The sequence below is a fragment of the Mesoplodon bidens genome, assembly GCF_964165515.1.
Source record: "Mesoplodon bidens genome assembly, chromosome: 1".
NCBI lineage: Eukaryota > Metazoa > Chordata > Mammalia > Artiodactyla > Ziphiidae > Mesoplodon > Mesoplodon bidens.
Window position 1 is genome coordinate 92,763,896 of NC_138176.1, and position 19,974 is coordinate 92,783,869.

A 19,974-nucleotide genomic window follows, 5' to 3' on the forward strand; every position below is an offset into this window, starting at 1 on the left:
AATAGTATTAATGAGGCACTATGCCATAGCAGTTCCCTGCCCATGAAGAAACCGAGGTTATGTTGCAGTAATATCCCAATTCAAGATTCTGCTCTTCATGGAATTCTACAATATATGATCAAACAAATGCCTTTTGAAGTTTAATAATAATTTAAACAGATATATCAGTCCCTTTGCTCAGTTTCCTCATCTGTAAAATGGGAACAATAATACTACCTACTTCATAAAGAAGTTATGAGTTATCACACATGAAATGCTTAGAATCATGCCTGGCACTTTGTAGTTGTAATTATAGCTGTGAGAGTACTATTATATAATGATTATTTGGAGGGAGTTGAGGGGTTAAAGCATATTTAAAGGAAACTTTACCTTCTTGTATTCTTTTTTGTCCTTGCCTTTGTCAACTGCCCCCTGCTGCATTTTGTATCTCAGGCCAATGATTATCATTTTCCTAAATTATATAAAAACTAATAAGTATGAGATAAAACTAAAAGTATGAGATATATAATTCTACTCCCATCAGTGTTTTCATAAGAAATCATAAGTGTTCAAAATAGACAGAATTTAACTAGATAACCTTACGTTTAAGATAGAAAGACACTGTTTCCACAGTCTGTCTCATGCCCATTCTGGGGTCTTTTTCTTCTGAAAGACACAAGGCTGCTTTTCGTGAGTCAGAGTTGCCATCTCATGAGGCCTGTCGGTCTGGTCTTGCCCAAGTTCTTTCTCCTGTCTCAGAATCTCTTCACTAAAGAAACCTCTTCCCTCAAAATAGTCTCTTCTGTGAGATTAGGGGTACTTAATGTTTTTAGTGGTAAAGTCTTTAGACTTTGGATATATTAAGATTAAATATTATTTTCCTTCTAAGAGTTCTTGTTTAAGACATTTAAAATATAGCCTATTTTGGTCTTATAAATTCCATATGAAGGCTACCTTCTGTATTCAAATTTCTTTTTTATTGGCGTTTTTTCCCCTTAATTTGACATATATTTGATTAAAAGGACTGTATGCTTTTATTTCAACCTAAAAGAATATCAATCTGAGAAATCACTGTGTGAATTCTACTGTATATATATTTTTTAATCTTTTGACTTATATCGTACCTGTTGCTTATCTCACCAAAGCTCTGGTTGTCTTTGTCCTTGTTGAGTTGGACACTACTGTATGCAGATCAGCCTTCATTGTGCCAGGTACTCAGATTTGTGCTGTGCTTTGGGAATCCAGAAAAGTCCTCTGGATACTCACAGTTTAGTTGGGTAGGTGGAATTAATACATGGGAAATAATAAGGATATAGCTTAGACATTTTCTATATTTTGTATTCTGGTTAAGAGAATTAAGAACAATATTTTTGCAAAGAGATAGATATCTTCTGATAAAGTGATCTAAAAGTCTCTGATGAATGTAAAGTTTAAAATACATAATAACCCTTAAAGTTTTTGTTTTGTTTTATCAGCAAACTCAAAGAACTCATACACTTTCCTTTTGCCTTTGAGATTTCTTACTGTGTGAAAAATAGTAGGGTTTATTGACTATATATATTCTAATGGAAAATATTAAGGAATTTTATGCCTTAAGAAATTTAGTTAAAAGCATATGTGTGTGTAAGGTAATTTGTGCCTGGTAAATTTTAGGTGGAAATAGTTGTTTTTAACTTGGAAAAAAATGTACTTGTTCTGAGTTTAGTATATGATGAAGTCACACTTCTGTTTTCTTTCCCAGAGAACTTCCTTATTTTGTTTGTTTGTTTGTCAGGTTTTTAAAAAATAATTTTTCCTAAGATACACTGGAGTAATAAAGAGAAAAGATATTTTACTTCTTCTCTTAAGGAATATGAAGAAGCAATTATAGTAACTTTGTATATTAGCCTGTAGAGTTCAGTAGCAGGAATAGCAACCTGTTAAACATTAATGTCTCTGAGATCAAAAATCACAAGTAGGTAATTTTCTTTTTATCCTGTAGTCTTTCACAATAGAAACTATAGCCACAAAAAGGAGAACATGAAGTATTTGCTAGATGCAGAAAAAAGTAGGTCACAAATGAGTAATAAGTCATACCATATGAAAAGCATTGAAAGGCGTGACTAATGTTTCCACAGCTTTTGTAGTCTCAGTAAGACACATTTGTGAAACAGTCCTGCAGAAAGTGCCTTGGCCTTAAAAAACAAAACAAGGATTATTTTTCACAAATACCGTATATGCTACAAGCTTCAACTGTCAATAGTTTCCAATTTATATATATGCATTACAGATTAAACTGCAGATTAAATTTATTCTGTTTTTAAATTTTGAATGCTTCAGCGAGGGACAAATACATGAAAGAGTTCAGGCAAATTCCATAGAAACAAAAGCTAAATCCTAAGAGATTTTTCTAATAACTCTGTAGGGTGGTTAAACTGTGCCAGATTCCAGGGGGACACTTGCCTTCATGATTTAATCCATGAATAAAGATGAACAGTCTTTTTATACAGAACATAGTAGGGAGACAGGGAAGAATGTTGGATTCTTGGATTTTCCAAGAATCCAACTGTTGAAAAATATGTAGGAAATAGAAAAATTAAAACAATTCATAATAGACTGGCTACATTCAGATTGATTTTTTTTCCTCTTAAGATTTTTAAAATGTTAAAAATTTTTCTAACAGAACTGTAAAGCAGCTTTTTAACCTCATGAATTAGTTTGCATTGAGTACAGAGTGAAGCCCATTTTGCAATAATTGAGATTTAATTGAAAAATGCCTATAGGTTAAAATACATTAATTTTTTTTTTTGTAATCGCAAAGCTTAAAAGCAAGATGTTCCATTTGGGGACATTTCTTAAATAACACAAAGGAGAGAGATATATTTATTCAATTCTTCAAGTAATTATTAAGCAATTTTATATGGTCATTACTAAAAAGTAAGTAATATGAGTTAAATGTTTGTGTTACTCTTTTTTTTTTCTCACATAGGTGGAATTAGACACAGCATTGAGTGTCTTGGAGGCTGCAGATTTTGCAGAACTGGTAAGAGAAGCAGTGGATTTTAGGAAAGGTTCATTGTTGATTTCTTGTTTTGTAATAAATCAGTCATTATTCTAAGTATTTTCCAAGGGGGCATGTAATAATCTTGGAATACATAACATTAGGTTTCTATATTGAAATGGACAAAATCTATTTTGCTTGCCTTAAGATTTTCTGTTCAGTTAAAAATATTTGTTACATAATGTATACGTAATGATTAATTACATTAGTACTGTTTGGAACCGGGCTTTGAGAGAAGGGATACACATGTAATATTGGCTGGTAGTATGGTTTTTAATCTTTTAAAAAGAACTATTGATATATTTCCTAGCTCTGTCCACTAGAGCACCACTATCACCCAGGCCATGGTGTATAAATAATATTTCTCGCTAAAGGGAACCAAGACTCCTATGAGAAATGACTGATTCCAGATTTAGGGCTGACAGTGTACAAGATAAGCCTGGCAACATCTTGTTATATCAGACATCCAGGAAGCTTTCAAAAAGTACTAGGGTTAATTTAGGGTTCAAGTAATCAGGAGAGACCTTGAAGAGGCTCCCTCTTGAGCATCTATAAGGACAGTAACTGCATTGGATTGAAGCACATCAGATATGTCTAAGTCCATGAGTTCATAATGGTACTGAAGAAAAAAAGAAAGTTCTTGGTCAACTTTGGAGGATGGTAAGGAACTAATTCATTATTGTGAAAACTGGTAATTAAGGAGAAAGAATCAAACATTTATCTGCCTTTCCTATCTGAACCATACCTCAAGGTTACCAAATAGAGATGAGGGGGAGTTTCTCTTTATGGAAGTGGTCTACCTAACATATCAAGAAAGAATGAGAGAATTGGAATACCATCATTTTTCAATTCCCCTCAGTGAGTTAAAGGATCTAAGCAATGATCATCAGTAGCTGTTAACATCACAAAAAGAAAGTCAGCCAGATAGTATGTGGTTCCTGATGGAAGCACACAAACCACCTATGAAATATACCTGATCACGCCTCCAGGTCTAACTACCAGTTTACAGGAAATACAGGGGAAGAGGGACATGTTAAATGACCCCATTTGGGGGAGGGGGATTGCAGTCAGCAAAATTCAGACTAGACACAACAGGAGAGAGAGACCTATCAGTCATAAGAGACTCAAGAAACATATCAACCAGTTTCAGTATATGGACCTTACTTGGATCCTGATTGAAGCAAGCAAAAATTTTTAAAACATCTATGAGACGATCAAGGAAATGAAAACACTGTTAACTGGATATTAGGTGGGAATAATTCTCTAGATGTGGTAATGATATTATGGTTATGTATTTTTTTAAGTCCTTCTGTTTTAGAGATGCATTCCAAAGTATTTACAGATGAAATGATATAACATCTGGGATTGATTTTGAAATAATTTACCAGGGAGAGGGAAGAAGGAGAGAGGGATAGAGATGAAACAAAATTAGCTATGTACTGGTCATTATTTAAGCTGGGTGATGATGGGCACATAGGAACTAATTATACTATTCTTTTTTTGTATATGCTAAAATTTTCAGTAATAAAAGTCTTTAAAAAGTAAATGGGAAGTTAGGAAGTAGAAGCAGTGAGGCTGGATCATTCTTCATAATATTGCTGGTAAATGTAGGGAGAGAATATTAGCTTAAGGGGTGGCTTAGTCTTAGCTAAGATCCTGAGCAAATGGAAGTGTATTTTGTTTGTAAAAATAGTGGAAATTTAAGCAAGGTGAACTCTTCATAGGTCATAAATTTTTTCACTAATGGAAAAAAAATTAGCTAGATACTAATCATTAGGAGCAGTTTAGATCTAAAATATTCAAATATCTGGGTTTTTAGGAACCTATATCCAATAGATTTAATTAAAACTCCAATTCCTGCCTTTATGGAACATCATTTTAATGAGCAGTGGAACTAACTATGGCTAGAATAAGATCTATTGGGATTCCTTGCATACAACGTCAAGACACAGTACATAAAAGAAAAAAGTTGATAAATTGAGAATGTAAAGTGATACATTTACTTTGGAAAACAGTTTGGCAGTTTCTTAATAACCTGAACATACACCTACCATATAATTCTGCCTTTCTATTCCTATCTAATTACCCAAGAGAAATGAAAGCTATGTCAGTACAAAGACCTGTAAACAAATGTTCATAACAGCTTCATTTTTAATAGCCAGAGACTATTCAAATAACTCAGGTGTCCATCAACCGGTGAATAGACAAAACAAATTGTGGTATATTCATGCAATGGAATAATATTCAGCAAAAAAATTGGCAGGGGGTATTGATGGAACTGTTCTCTATCCTGATTTTGGTGGCACACAGCTGTACACATTTGTCAGAACTTGCAGAATAATTCACAGTGAGTTTTACCTTAATTTAAATAAAAAGAAGGGGGCTTCCCTGGTGGCGCAGTGGTTGAGAGTCCGCCTGCTGATGCAGGGGACACGGGTTCGTGCCCCGGTCCGGGAAGATCCCACATGCCGTGGAGCAGCTGGTCCCGTGAGCCTTGGCTGCTGAGCCTGCACGTCCAAAGCCTGTGCTCCGCAACAGAAGAGGCCACAGCAGTGAGAGGCCCGTGTACCGTAAAAAAAAAAAAAAAAAAGATGGTAAATTTTATATTATGTGTATTTTACCATGATCAAAATTTTAATTAAAACAATTTTTAATTAATTAATTAATTTCTATTTCATGCTTTTTTAATATTACTGAACACCCACTTAATCGCATTCCAGAGAAGGGTGACATTTCTGGGGCACAGAAAGAATGGTATTCACAGCTATTTCCCCAATCACATTTACTACCATGAAGCCAATCAGAGCTTCCAGACCCTCAAAAAGCTTCCAGTGAACTTAATACCTTGTTCTTAAATATGAGGACAGTAAAGCATCACAAGAAATATCTTTGACATAAAGGCAGCCAAAACAAATGAAAAACGGTGGGCCTGATTTCTTTCACTTAGCATAATGCATTTGAGATTCATTCATGTTGTCTATATCAGTAGTTCAGTCCTTTTTATTGCTGATAGTATTCCATTGTATGATGATATCACAGTGTTTATCCATTCCCCAACTGAGGGATATTTAGATTTTTTCCAGTTTTCAGTTTTCCTTAGGTTTCGTTGTGTTGGTTTTTTTTTTCAACTTACAAAAGTAATGCATGCATATTCGTTAAAAATAAATGCAAGCATGGCTATTAAAAACAAATGTCCTCCCTCCTCATCCCTCTCCCCCAGTTCCATCCCCAGTTACAACTGCTTTTACAGTTTGGAATATATTCTTCCAGACCCTTCTCTATACACATATATACCCCCATACAAACCAACACATATGTATATACATACATGTATATAATTGGGGGTGCTGTTTTTAACAAGACTTAGATCATAGTGAATATTTTGTTCCACAGCTTGCATTCTTTGCTGAACAATGTATTCTAAAACCTTTGTGCTTGCTCATATAGATGAACCTTATTTTTTTAAACAGATGTATGATATTTTGTGATGTGAACATAACCTTATTTCCTTCACCATTTTCCATTGTTGAACTTTATCTCCAGTGTTTGCATATTAAAAATTCTACTCTTAACTTTTTATACAAACATCTTGAATCTCTTGTTCAAGTATTTCTGTAGATTTCTAAAAGAGGAATTACTCAAAGAGTATGTGTATTTAATTTTTTTTCTTTACGTACTGCTCAGTTGCCCCCAAATAGGTTGTACCAATTTGTACTTTCAAAAATAGTATATGGTAGTATTGGATATTTTAGGTGATGTCCAGTAGAAGCATTTTGTCTTGGTAGATTTCTTTCAATCCCTCTTGGGGTAACAAATCTTATGTTCTACTCTTAGATGTCTCTAATCAACATTATCTTACAAGAATCAAAAATAAGATTGTTCTCAGTCAAAAATAAATATATAGGCACCTTATGTCTCACCCTAATAGCCTAGTATATTGATTTCTAAAGAAGGCACTATGAAAAGTTCAGTTACTACAAGGACCTGCTGTTCAGGGAACTATATTCAATATCTTGTAATAACCTATAAAGGAAAAGAATCTGAAAAAGAATGGGTGTGTGTGTGTGTGTGTGTGTAACTGAATCACCTTGCTGTACAACTGAAACACTGTAAATTAACTATACTTCCATAATAAATAAATAAATACCAAAAGAAGAAGAGATAAGTTACTAAAGAATGTAATTTCCATTTTAACTGTTGTAGCTTAACTAGGATTTTTTTAAATCATAAAATATATATATATATACATATAGTTATATATATATAAAATTTTATATATATATAATCCACTGTGGTTTTTCCCCCAGTCTGAGGATTACTATGACATGAGACGGCTATATACAATTTTGGGCTCTTCTCTATTTTACAAGGTAAGTTGAAGCTTGAAATTTTTATATATGTCATACTGCTATATGAACAGACCTAAAGTAAATTTTCTCAAATTGTTACAGACATGAAAAATACATTTAACTCTTTTGCTCTGAATGTAGGTACCATAAAATTTAGATCTTAAAATAAGACTTGTACCTACGTATTTACAAATACAATAAATATTTCTGGTTTCATTACATTTTAAAGCATTTACAAACGTGTAAGAGAGAAACAGTACTCAAAGAACCAAGTGTATATGAGAGGAGAGCAATACTACTTTGTTGATTTCCTTTTGCAATCATGTGTTTTTTTTTTCTTATCTTCAGAAAGTAACTATGCATCTTTCTGGTAAATTTTCTAACATTAAGTAGTTGACTTCCATGTAAAGCAAGTTAAACATCCAATGAATTTAAGTATTTTAATTTTTAAAAAAGATTTTTAAGCACAATATAAAACATATCTAAAGAAGAATCAAACAATACAGAACTGTAAGCAGTGAAAAGTAAGTCTCTCCCCACCTCGACTCCTGCTTCTCTGCTTTTCATCTTCAGAATTCAGTGCTTTGGTAATTTTGCCAAATTCTCAGGCTAGTGCTACTTAGAGGTGATCTTGCTTTATGCTAAAGTGTACCTGTTACAGACTTAAGTTATCCCAAATACTTGATGTCTAGTTGAAAAAAAAATCTATTTTTACTATGTCTTCATTTATTCCATTTGAAACTGGAATATTTTAAGCCAACTGAAGAAATACCTATAAAACTCTTAGAACTATATTATAGGATTATTGCTTTATGTCACTAGTTGACTTTTATTCTCTGTGGTTAAATTCAAGGGTTATTTGATATGCAGTCATTTGCCTAAGGATGATCTTATTGATATTGCTGTATACTGTCGCCACTATTGCCTACTGCCTTTAGCAGCAAAACAAAGAATTGGTCAGTTGGTAATATGGAGAGAAGTATTTCCTCGACATCACCTCCAACCTTCTACAGACTCAAACACTGAAGTCTTTCAGGAACCTGAAGGGAGGTATTTTTTGCTAATTGTTGGCTTGGTAAGTTAACCTTAGTTTTTCTTGGGATTTTTTTTTTTTTTTTTTTTTGCCATTTACAGACTAAATAAATACACAAACAAAAATGATAGTTTAAAATTATAAGCATGTCAAATAGTAGTATTCAAACAAAATATGTGCCCTTATTTCTTTTGTATCCATTTAATACTCATAGAGAAATATTAATGAAACTCAAGATAAGATTTTAGCAGCTTCTTAAGATCTTTCGTTCCCATTTCTATAAAAACAGAGGTTTTATCTTCTAGTTTGTTTTGGGAAATAGAGAGAGACATGAAAAGAATATAGAACCAGAAACAGAATAAATATGTGTTTGTAAATGAAAGGACTACCAATTATTGAGGCTCTTTGAAGGCTACCTTAGGGAATTTCATGTGCCAAAAGTGGCAGTTGATGGTATATCAGGATAAGGCAATGTGAGATTTGTTTTCAAGGGTGATCAAGAAGCACTGAGGATAACTAAGAAGGGGAGGGAGGATTTTTCAATAATCATCACACGATTATGCCACATGCCCATATCTGTTTAGTATTCATAAATTTATACATGCATGTTACATACAAATATTTTCATGCAGCTAAACCTATATTAATTATTTTTCTTATAGAGACATTATATGTTGTGTGTACTATTAGAAGCTGGAGGCTGTGCATCCAAAGCTGTTGGGAATCCTGGACCGGACTGTATATATGTGGATCAGGTCAAAACAACTCTTCACCAGCTGGAAGGGGTAGATTCCCGCATAAATGAACGGCTAGCCTCTTCTGCAACCCCCTGTTTGTCTTGTGCTGACTGGTTTCTTGCTGGATCACATGAAAAATTAGATAATTTAACAACCTCACCTATCCTCAGTAGGCTACAAGGTACTTCCAAAGTAGCAACCTCTCCAACATGCAGAAGAACTCTTTTTGGTGACTATTCCCTAAAGACATGTAAGCCCAGTCCATCCAGAAGTGGAGGATCTGACACTGGTTGTGAAGGTGGAGAAGGTGTTGGCCTGAGTCCCCACACTACAGCATCTCAGGGTTCTGATGGTTCAGAAGAAAGTGGGGCCTTGCTTAAGGTGTGTGTTCATTCAAGTGTGTACATTCTGGGAGCTAAGCTGTCTCTCCAGTCCTTACTTACAACTGCAAGAGAATTTTTAATGGCAGATACTTCCTCATTTGTACTAGTGGTTTTAGTCACTGTTGGCAAACCAACGATTTAGGACCAAAGAAAGAAGAAAATGTCAAGTAATAAAACATTAGCCCCTTGACAGCTAGGACATCTACTTGACAGTAATTACAAGTAGGGAAACTCTTTTAGCCCGCTTTCCATGTTCAACTCTTTCTTTTCTATTCACAGTGATAACAGAAAACATCCTACTTGTGGGGCATTTGGTGGCTGATCTAATTAAATAACCTAGGAAGTGTTCAGTAGAAACAAGAGAACCAGAAACTTTAAAAAATTATATAGATAGGTAGATAGATAGATAGATAGATTCGATCTCCTAATTCCAAACAATAGAGCACTCTTGGAGCCCTAAGTGGGTATATTTAGGAAGTACTCACATTGGTGGTACTCATTATCCAAGTCTGTGAAATTGGTAGGAAATATAGGAGGAGGATAAGATAGGATTTGGATAGACTTAAAGAGCCCTGAACAACTCCTAAAAGAAATTGAATTAATCTCTAAGATTCAGCCATTTAACAAATATTGATGGAGCATCTACTATGTGCCAAGGGCTATGCTACACACAGGAGATAAAAAGATGAGTAAGATGCAGCTCTTGCCTTCGAGGAGTGCAGAGTCTAGAGAGGGGGATAAGTATGCATACATATAAATTGTAACAAAATTTGGTGATAGCTCCATTATGGCTCCAGTAGGTTTACGGGGAGAACTGTCATGTCTTCCCATTACATGGCCCTTGGGTCACTGTTAGCATAGGATAAACCAAGAAGTACAAGTTAGCATCAAAAATATTTAAAAGAAACATTGCAAAATAGTAAGTAGTTCTCTTAGAAGGATTTTTAGTTTTACGTAATTTCTCCTGTTTGATTCCATTCTTAGATATAAACGGATCTACTTAATAATACTTTTTATTTAGGTCACTAAAAAGAAGTCTACTCTTCCAAATCCATTTCATTTGGGGAACCTGAAAAAGGACCTTTCAGAAAAAGAATTGGATATATATAATACAATGAAGTAAGAAACTTCCTTGTTTTATTCTTTTTCACTTAACTCTGTGTCTTCGAGGAAATGTTACAACAAAAAAGTGCTATTCCATAACATATAGAGATTTTATTCAACAAATGTAATTATGATATCTCTTACATATGAAAGGTAATAGCTATGCTATTTCTTTAATATCTTTCATTATACATATAGGAAACATACTCAGATTATAAAAATTAAAAAGCATACAAAGTAATACTTCAAAATATGAAAGTTCCCACTTATGTCTTTTCCACAGGTAACCTCCCTTTTGTGTGTCTAGTTTTTACATTAGAGTTTACTATTTTTAGACTCTGGTGGATGCTGTGTTTTTGCAGATAGTGCTCAGCCCTGGGTACTCATTCCCAGTGCTTGAGAGTGATGGCTGCTAATGGCTCATACATGGCTGAGTCCCTCCCCGGCCTTGTCCTATTTGGAAGTTTACTGACTCCGCCAAGGTTACAACCTCTCTCTAGGAGTAGCCTACATCTAATGACTAATAGATAAGTAAGTACAAAGGCTTGGCCCCTACTTAAATTCAGGACAACTCTAAAAGGCCATCCAAGCTTCAGCATTCCCGGTGGCATCTGTTGAGACATCTGTCACAACTGCGGCGCGGTTCAACTTCTCCCACTGCTCAGTCCTTCAGTCTTACCCCCACAGGTGTTGTTTCCAAGCATCCTCCCTGATAAACTTCCTCCCTGCATATCTCCCGATCAGAGTCTGGGGCCAGAGAACTGAGCCTGTGACACCCTCTTTAGAAAATAGGTAAAACCTCAAATTTACAGTAAGTAGGGAATTCTGATGTAAAAGGAACTAAGTGAGAGGAGCATGTTTAACAGCTTAATTATTAAAATATGAAATGTTACATATTCTTGTTGGGCAAGAACAAGAACACTATTATGTGGTGACAAGCTGGTCTTCCTGAGCTTCATCTGCTATTTAATTACGATGTCATGCATGGTATCAACTTGTGTAAAAAAGTCAATTGCACACTTTCTGTTTTTTTTTTTTTTTTTGGCCGTACCACGCGGCTTGTGGGATCTTAGTTCCTTAATCAGGGATTGAACCCGCACCCTCAGCAGTGAAGTGCAGAGTCCTAACCACTGGACCACCAGGGCATTCCCTCAATTGCACACTTTTATTTGAACAAGTAGACATATACAAATAGAATTCCCATTAAAAACAAAAGAAGTTCAGAGCTACCGCCTTCTTGATCGTTGAAACATTTAATAATAAGTTCAAATACATATCTCACAGAGTTGTCAGGAAAAGCCTTTTTCCTGAAGTCAGGGCAAAATCAAGATAATTTGTCTACATAAAATAATGCACTGGAAATATTGATATAATGTGTTAAAATTTGGAATTTAATGCCTTCCAATATGATGTTTAATTTTTTAATAGTTAAAAATGTTTTTTAATCAAAGATATCTAAGTCAAACCTTTGTTGGAAGCCTGAAATACCTTCCCCAAACCCTAGTCTTCCATTTAACAAAAACTACTGCTCTGAATTTTTATTACCTCCATATCTTATTTTTTAAATATGTATGTGTGTTATTTGGGCTTTATCTCTAGTAAAAAGAAACTTTTTCCAAGTTTATAACTTAAGTTTATATTATAACAACATAAATTTATAATTATGTTAAATTAAGCATAAAGTAATATGTGATGTAAATCATAGGCTCTCCTATTTAAAAGGATGCTACAGATGCATATTTATTCTCTTTATTAACATGGAAAGATCTTCAAACTATGTAGTTAATTTTAAAAGTGTGATATAAACCAGTGTAATATATTATCCTAATTTGTATTTGTTTTTGTAAAATAAAAATATATAACATACTAAAAACAACAATATACAGAAAACATTTCATTCAGTAACCAAGTCCTATCCATTCTGCATGGATCCAACACCTAATGATCCTACCCTAGATCAAGCTCCTATTCTCTCACCTGGTTGTATTGCAATGGGCTCCCAACTCCCAGCCTACCCTGCATCCATTCTCTGCTGTAGGAGCGACCTTTCTGAAGAACTAATCTGATTTAATCTACATTTTTTTGAACAAATATTTGTCTTCCCAGTGAGTAATTGCTTGTTTGATGATTTTTAAACTTTCGGTTTATACACTCAGTGAGTTAATATACACTGAGTTGATTTATGGTTTTTAAGCACTAGACCTGCTCATTTTGTCGTGGGTTTGTTTTCAGAGAAAATGAAAGAAGTTAACACAATGTTAATTCTAAACTTCCCTAAATAGGAATCTTATTAATTAATAATTCCTATTAAGAATTAATGATTCTTGGGCTTTCCTGGTGGCGCAGTGGTTGAGAGTCCGCCTGCCGATGCAGGGGATACGATTCATGCCCTGGTCCGGGAAGATCCCACATGCCACGGAGCGGCTGGGCCCGTGGGCCATGGCCTCTGAGCCTGCGCGTCTGGAGCCTGTGCTCTGCAACGAGAGAGGCCACGACAGTGAGAGGCCCGTGTACAGCAAAAAAAAAAAAAAAAAAGAATTAATGATTCTTATTAAGAATCATTTCTGTTCTATACCTTTTCTTGAATTTGGTGACCTCAGGATTAAAATGTATGTTTTAAATTATTTTCCTTTTTGAATAATTATAATTTTTTTCATTTTGATTATTTTTTACTTGATTGAAAAAATATCAGCCACCAGTATTAATGAGCCAACCACCCTATGGCAAAGTATGAGAAAAATTTGTAGACGATCTCCTTCCCTGCCTATCCCCCGTCTCTAAAGAGAACCAAGAGCATTAGTTAGTGATCAAAAGTTATTCTGATCTTGCTGCCTAATTAATAGTTAAACAGGAATTTTGTTACCATGGATGATTGAGGCAGTATTTAGCCTAAGAGCTGAAATATGCCTTTGCTTTGCCTCTGTGCTATGGCTGGAAGAAAAATCAACTAAATGAATTTTTTTAATAAACATTAGAATGAGAATAGAGCAGCCTGAGTGAGATGCAGCTGGGGAATTGCTGTCCATGTAGTTAAAGATTGCCAATCAGGAAAAAGCAAGGTATAGTGGAGCAGAGTCAGTTAAGCTCTGACACTTAGCTATGTGGCCTCAAACAAGTTAATCCAAGTCCTCTGAACATTGATTTCCTCACGGTTGAAATGAGGATAGTAATGTTTAATATCTTACAGGGTCATTATGAGAATTAAGGTATTTTAAAGCACCTACCCTGGAACATAGAAGACATTCAGTATATGATAACTGTTGCCATTATTTCATTGTTGCTGTTATTGTTGCTCTTTAGCTCTTCATACTGCTGGCAGAAATAAGCAGTATTTATAGGTTCTCCTGGCCTGTCTGAGATCTCAGTAGGGGAAGAAAGGATGGAGAAGAAGAATGGAGAAGTGAAAATAGTAAGAGAACATAGAAGAGAAGGAAAACTGTAATGATAAGAAGTAGTAGAATACTTCTAGCAATTGCCATGGTATTCTAGAATATTTACTCAGCTTTGCAGTTGGTAATAATAATTTTATTTTTCTTCAGGATCATCAGTTTGACTATCGTGGTAAGAGACTTTAATGCTACTAACTGAAAAGCTTAGTTTATTGGAAGGTGTTTTTATTTGTGGTCCACGCTAGACATATCTTGTTTATGGCTTGTAGATATCTGGGCCAGACATGGGCTGTTATTCATTACCAACCATGGAAAAAGAGGAGTTTAGCCAGTTTGGGTTTCTTAGCAAAGGGATGATTAAGTTACTTGCAAATGAATTGGTGTTTATTTATCCTTGCATAACATGTAGTGTTTGCCTCCATTAAGGGAATTGATAATAACCCTAGCCTGTATTTCAGATAAGGAGGAAGAGGGAATTCAATGTTTGGCCTAGTTTCCCTTCCCTAATTACACTCCTAAATATTCTGTTGTAGTTAAAAGCTTATTAGATGTCTACAGCATTCAAAATGAAGCAACATTTTTAAGTTTACTTCTAATATCTTTTTTTTTTTCTTTTCAAGATTGACGTCTGGTCCTGAGAACACACTTTTCCACTATGTCGCTTTAGAAACAGTGCAAGGGATCTTTATTACTCCTACCCACGAAGAGGTGGCACAGCTAAGTGGCTCTATCCATCCTCAGCTGATAAAAAATTTCCATCAGTGTTGTCTCTCCATTCGTGCAGTTTTCCAACAGACATTGGTTGAAGAGGTAGGGCACTGCTATAAATATAATTTTCTGCCAGTTTATTTCCAGACCTCTAAATATTCTCTCTAAAACTCTTTAATCAATATGTCCAGCAATGACTGTTTTCATTTATTTTTTTTAACAGTCATTCCATCTACCTTGAATGCCAAAGGATTATATTCACTGTACTTAACTTTAAAACTTTGTTTCATAATTCTGAGTTTGATGTCCCGGATTACTATTTCAGGAAACGGTGGACCTGTGTGTTTTCTATAGCAAAGTAGAACATAGTAGTTTGTAATGTAAACTTGCCTCCCATATTTGACCCAACCATTTCTCGGACAGTTATCTTTACCACTTGGTAACTGATAATTCTTTAAGTGTTCTACCAGCAGGATAAGGTATTTTGGAACAAAATGGAATAAAGTATAGCAGTAGGCGCAATACTCTTATGCTTCAGCCACTTGGCTGGTTGGTTGGTTGGTTGCTTGCTTGCTTGCGTGCTTGCTTTTCAATCCAGGATGAAGTTTCATTTAATATTGTACCTCTGGATAAGCAGTAATGTTGTATACAATTAAAATATCAAGTAGATAGTTTTAATAGCAGGGAAAGATAAGTATTGATTTCTTGAAAAGGATAAACATACAGAAGTTTACTTGTGACTGGTCAAACATCATACTGCCAAAAAAAAACCAAAACTCCCTGAAGAATGATTGTAATGTACATAGCAATACGTGTACTAAGGATACTAAATTTGTGAAGAATTTAGGCTTAAAGGTAGAAGAACATTGGGCTGGGAGTAAGGAATCCTGGACTGAGCCTTATAAATTCTTCCTGTTTTCTCAGCTATAAAGTGAGTGAGCTGAATTATATCATCTCTTAGGACTCATTCAGCAGTAAAATTCTTTGTCTTACAGGATTTCTTCTTCGAGCTATCAGAAATTGGTATTCAACAAAATGTTATGTTTGACTATATATCTCTATGTGCTTTGCATTCTTAGGCTCCTCCTTTCCTGTTTAACATACTGATAGATTCTATAAGGTTTATTTCATTAACTTATTTAGTAATATTCGGTAATATAAATTAGGTTTCCCCATATTATTTAAATATTGAGGTACCTACTACACACCAGATACTACTCAAGATGCTGGGGATACAGCAGTGAACAAAACAAAGTCTCTTTCCTCATGAAGCCTGTATTCTAACAGGGGAGGCTAATAAATTAGCAAGCAGTGTAATATATCAGGTAGGGTAAGTTTCAAGAGGAGTAATAAAGTAAGGTTGAGAGGTGGGGGTAACTATTTTGAAAGATGCCTCTGATCATGTCAAGTAATATTTGAACAGAGACCTGAATAAAGTGAGGGACCAAGCCATGTGGCAGATGTGGAGGCACAGCTTCCAGGCAGAAGGAACAGCAAGTACAAAGCCACAGAGGTAGGGCGGCTGAGAGAGCCCTGGAATGGGCTGAGTAGGGAGAAGAGTGGTAGCAGTTGAGATGGCAAAGGTAGCAGGGCCAGGTCATGTATGGCCCAATAGATTAGAGTCTGGGCTTTGTTTGGAAGAAGATGGGAGGTTCTTGGGCAGTTCTGAGCAGAGCAGGGACATGATCCTTAGTTTTGAAAGGATCACTCATGCTACTGTGAACGAGCTTGTAGGGTAGAGAGGGTGGAGGCAGGGACCAGTTAGGAGCTGTGGAAATTCTCAAAGCAAGAAGTCAGTGGCTTCTGGATCTTGAATATATTTTGGAGGATGAGCCAAAAGGATTTGCTGATGTCTTAAATAAGTATTTTGAGAGAAAGAGCAGAATCAAGGATCACTCCACTGTTTTGGCCTGAGCTTTACAAAAAGTCTTTATATTCCAAATGAGTCACTGGTTTGCTAATGATTTACTCAGTGGGAAATTTAGAGTATGCTTCAGAGGAAGAGACAATACTGCTTTAAGTATATGTGTTTTAAGTATATTACAAAATCATCTATTCATTTAGTAACTCATTAGTAATCTGTTCATTACTGTGTATCAAGCACAGCTGCTTTCAAAGAATACAAAGATGAATAGCGTATTTTGTCTGCCCTGGAAAAGAGATTTTAATGTACTGGGAAAAACAAACCTATAAACTGATGATATAATATAGCGTATATATATATACGCTATATAATATAGCGTATATAATATAATATAATATAGCGTAAATACTAATAAGGTAGGGCTGTGAACAAAATGTTCCCTTGGAGAGTCAAGAGAGACTTTATCCGTGAAGTCTCTTTTAGGAGATGGTATTTCAAGTAAGTATGAGGGGACTTCCCTGGTGGCACAGTGGTTAAGAATCGGCCTGCCAGTGCAGGGAACACAGGTTCAAGCCCTGGTCCCAGAAGATCCCACATGCCGTGGAGCAGCTAAGCCCATGCGCCACAACTACTGAGCCTGTGCTCTGGAGCCTGCGAGCCATAACTACTGAGCCTGTGCGCCACAACTACTGAAGCCCGCACGCCTGAGCCCGTGCTCTGCAACAAGAGAAGCCACAGCAATGAGAAACCCACGCACCGCAACAAAGAGTAGCCCCTGCTCGCCGCGTGCAGCAACGAACACCCAACACAGCCAAAAACAAATAAATAAACAAATAAATAAATGTATAAAAAATAATAATAAAGTAAGTATGAGGAAGAATAGAAATTTTCCTGCAGGTAAAGAGAAGAATGTCATTGCAGGCACTTAAAGTATTACAATCAACCAATTCAAATCTATATATAAAACGTTTTAAAGTAACACTATTAATACCAGTTAATATTAATAATACCTATTAATTTACAGAAGAAGAAAGCACTAAATGGTGGAGATCATTCAGGTTCTACAAATTCAGTGTCTTCTCTTAACCCTGTGAAAGAACATGGTGTATTGTTTGAATGCTCACCTGAAAACTGGACTGATCAGAGAAAAACACCACCAGTTATGGCTTACTGGGTAGTAGGGTAAGTGGAAAAAAATATTAAAAAGTGACAGAAAAGTGGTAATGGAGATAAACATGTTCAGATATAGGCATGGAATTATTAACCTAACTATAATATTTTAATGTATTTTAGAATTTTATTTCCTAAGTATCTTCTTTAAATTGCTCCCAACTCTTTTTCTGTTAAAAAAAAAAAGAAGAAAACTTATTCAGTTATCTTACAAAATTGTATTAGTCATACACTAAAAGGTAATGAGTCTACACTTTCACTGCTATTTCCTTCTCTCTGTCCCTACTTCTTTTCTTCCCTCTCTCCTCCTTTCTTTCCCTCTTCTCTTCCCCTCTCCTTCTCCTACCCCCAACTAACTACAAGACCCTGCCCTCCCTGGCCCCTGCCCACCTGTCTGTTTCCACCTCCTGTCACTCTCTTCCTCCGTCCACTGTGCACAGTCACATTGGATGGGGGATGGTCTACTTCTTCACCTTTGCATATCTGGCTCCTGGATATTCAGACCAGTGCTAGCGTGCCATCCCCTGTTAAAGAGACAAGCCATGATCTCTTGCCCACATTAAAGTGGCTACTTGGTTATTCTCTGTTCTATCACCCCTTTATTCTTAATTTTCTTGTTTGTTTATGATCTTTCTCCCCCTCACTAGAATGTCAGATTTATGAGGTCAGGAATTGATCTGTCTTGTCCACCACTGGCACCTGCACCTGGCACACAGTCACTTGATAAATATGTAAGGATTTAGTAAATGGAGCTGTGCTTGGCAAAATGTGGTGGTGGGTAGGTGGACTGGCACACGCAAAGCAAAACACAGTCATTGCATCTGATGGTCTTACATCTAGCAGAAGAAATATGAAACATGCTTAAATACCTATGTATATATGGATGCATATTCTATGGAGATAGAGAGAAAGATAGCTGGCTATATATAATAAATTAGGTAATACAACCAAACACTCTGGGAATTCCAAGGAAGGGGGGGGAAATCTAAGCTGAGATTATAAAGAAAGGCTTAGAGGTTCCATTGATCTGCTTTAGAAAATTAATTGGATTTTGGATAGAGCATTCTAGGAAAAGGATGGGATGAATAAAGATCCAAACAGGGGAAATCATAAGGCATGGCAGTGAGTAGACTGGTTTGCTAGAATGGTAGGGGAATAGCATATGCAAAGATGAAGTGAAAGATCAAGCTGGAAAGCTAAGTTAGGACCACTGCAGAGAGCCTTCAATTCCTGACTAAGGAATTGAATTTTGAGGAAAATATTGAGCCACTGACAGTTCTTTGAGTTGCGGTAGAGAATTGGTGGAGGAAGGAGCACAGAGTAAGGTGGGACTAATGTTACTGGACACCATCATATAGTACTAAGCTGTATGACAAATGCTTTACAAAGGCTATCCAAAGCAGTAATTCCCATGTGCTGGTCCACGGGATTTAGAATCACCTGAGTCACTTATTAAAATCAGAGATGCCTGCACCCCAACCCAGACCTACTGAACCATAATCTATGGGAGTGGGACTCTGTATGTTTAGTAAGCTCACTTGTGATTCTGATGTGTAACCAACCAAGCTTGGGAGCATCAGCATGATCAAAACTCAGTGTAGTGTGATCAGAGCTGTGCTATTGGAAGATCAAGCTGGGAGCAGCAAATGAAAACAGTGTGGACACAGGAGAGAATAGAGATAAGAAGACCAGTTAGGCACACATGCAGGTGTACAGTGGAGCCTTAACTACATTCACAATTGGAATTGAAAAAAATCAATAGGTGTTGAATTATGACAATGCTGATCTATGTAGAATAGAGAAATTTAAGGAAGTCAGGCAGAACTACACCTGATTTAAATGGCTTGATTTGTATACATTAGTATTGATTAAATAGACTAAAATTTTAACTCTTTAAGACAATCAAAGTTTCAATGTTAATCCCAATTCAATGTCTAATAACTATTGTACTTAGAATGATGGTACACCATTGCTGTATTGTAATAGTAATGACTACATTTAATACTTTAAAACTGAGGGACATGATTATACATATTGGTATAATAGACTTTTTACACTCTGGAAAAATAAACATAATTGACCTAAGGCATATATTATTTATTTTATAATAAATCCAGCTGCATTTCCCCCTACTGTAGATTTAGATTAGTGGTTTTGAATTTACTACTTATTCTTTCAGAAACAAAAAAAATTAAATAAAATAAATTGAAGAGTTGGA

At 35.6% G+C, this 19,974-nt stretch overlaps 1 protein-coding gene across 3 annotated transcripts in view; it reads left to right on the forward strand.

Annotated features, from left to right (window-relative positions):
* Positions 1-19,974, forward strand: part of INTU (inturned planar cell polarity protein) — a gene marked incomplete at its 5' end in the record, with an annotated part of 79,010 nt that overhangs the window by 55,992 nt on the left and 3,044 nt on the right. For all 3 annotated transcript variants that reach the window (XM_081240847.1, XM_081240845.1, XM_081240846.1), the window contains 7 exons: positions 2,948-3,001; positions 7,327-7,389; positions 8,222-8,443; positions 9,064-9,519; positions 10,543-10,640; positions 14,635-14,824; positions 17,611-17,768. In XM_081240847.1, coding sequence (XP_081096973.1) covers positions 2,948-3,001; positions 7,327-7,389; positions 8,222-8,443; positions 9,064-9,519; positions 10,543-10,640; positions 14,635-14,824; positions 17,611-17,768 — 1,241 coding nt within the window. The remainder of the gene's footprint in view (positions 1-2,947; positions 3,002-7,326; positions 7,390-8,221; positions 8,444-9,063; positions 9,520-10,542; positions 10,641-14,634; positions 14,825-17,610; positions 17,769-19,974) is intronic.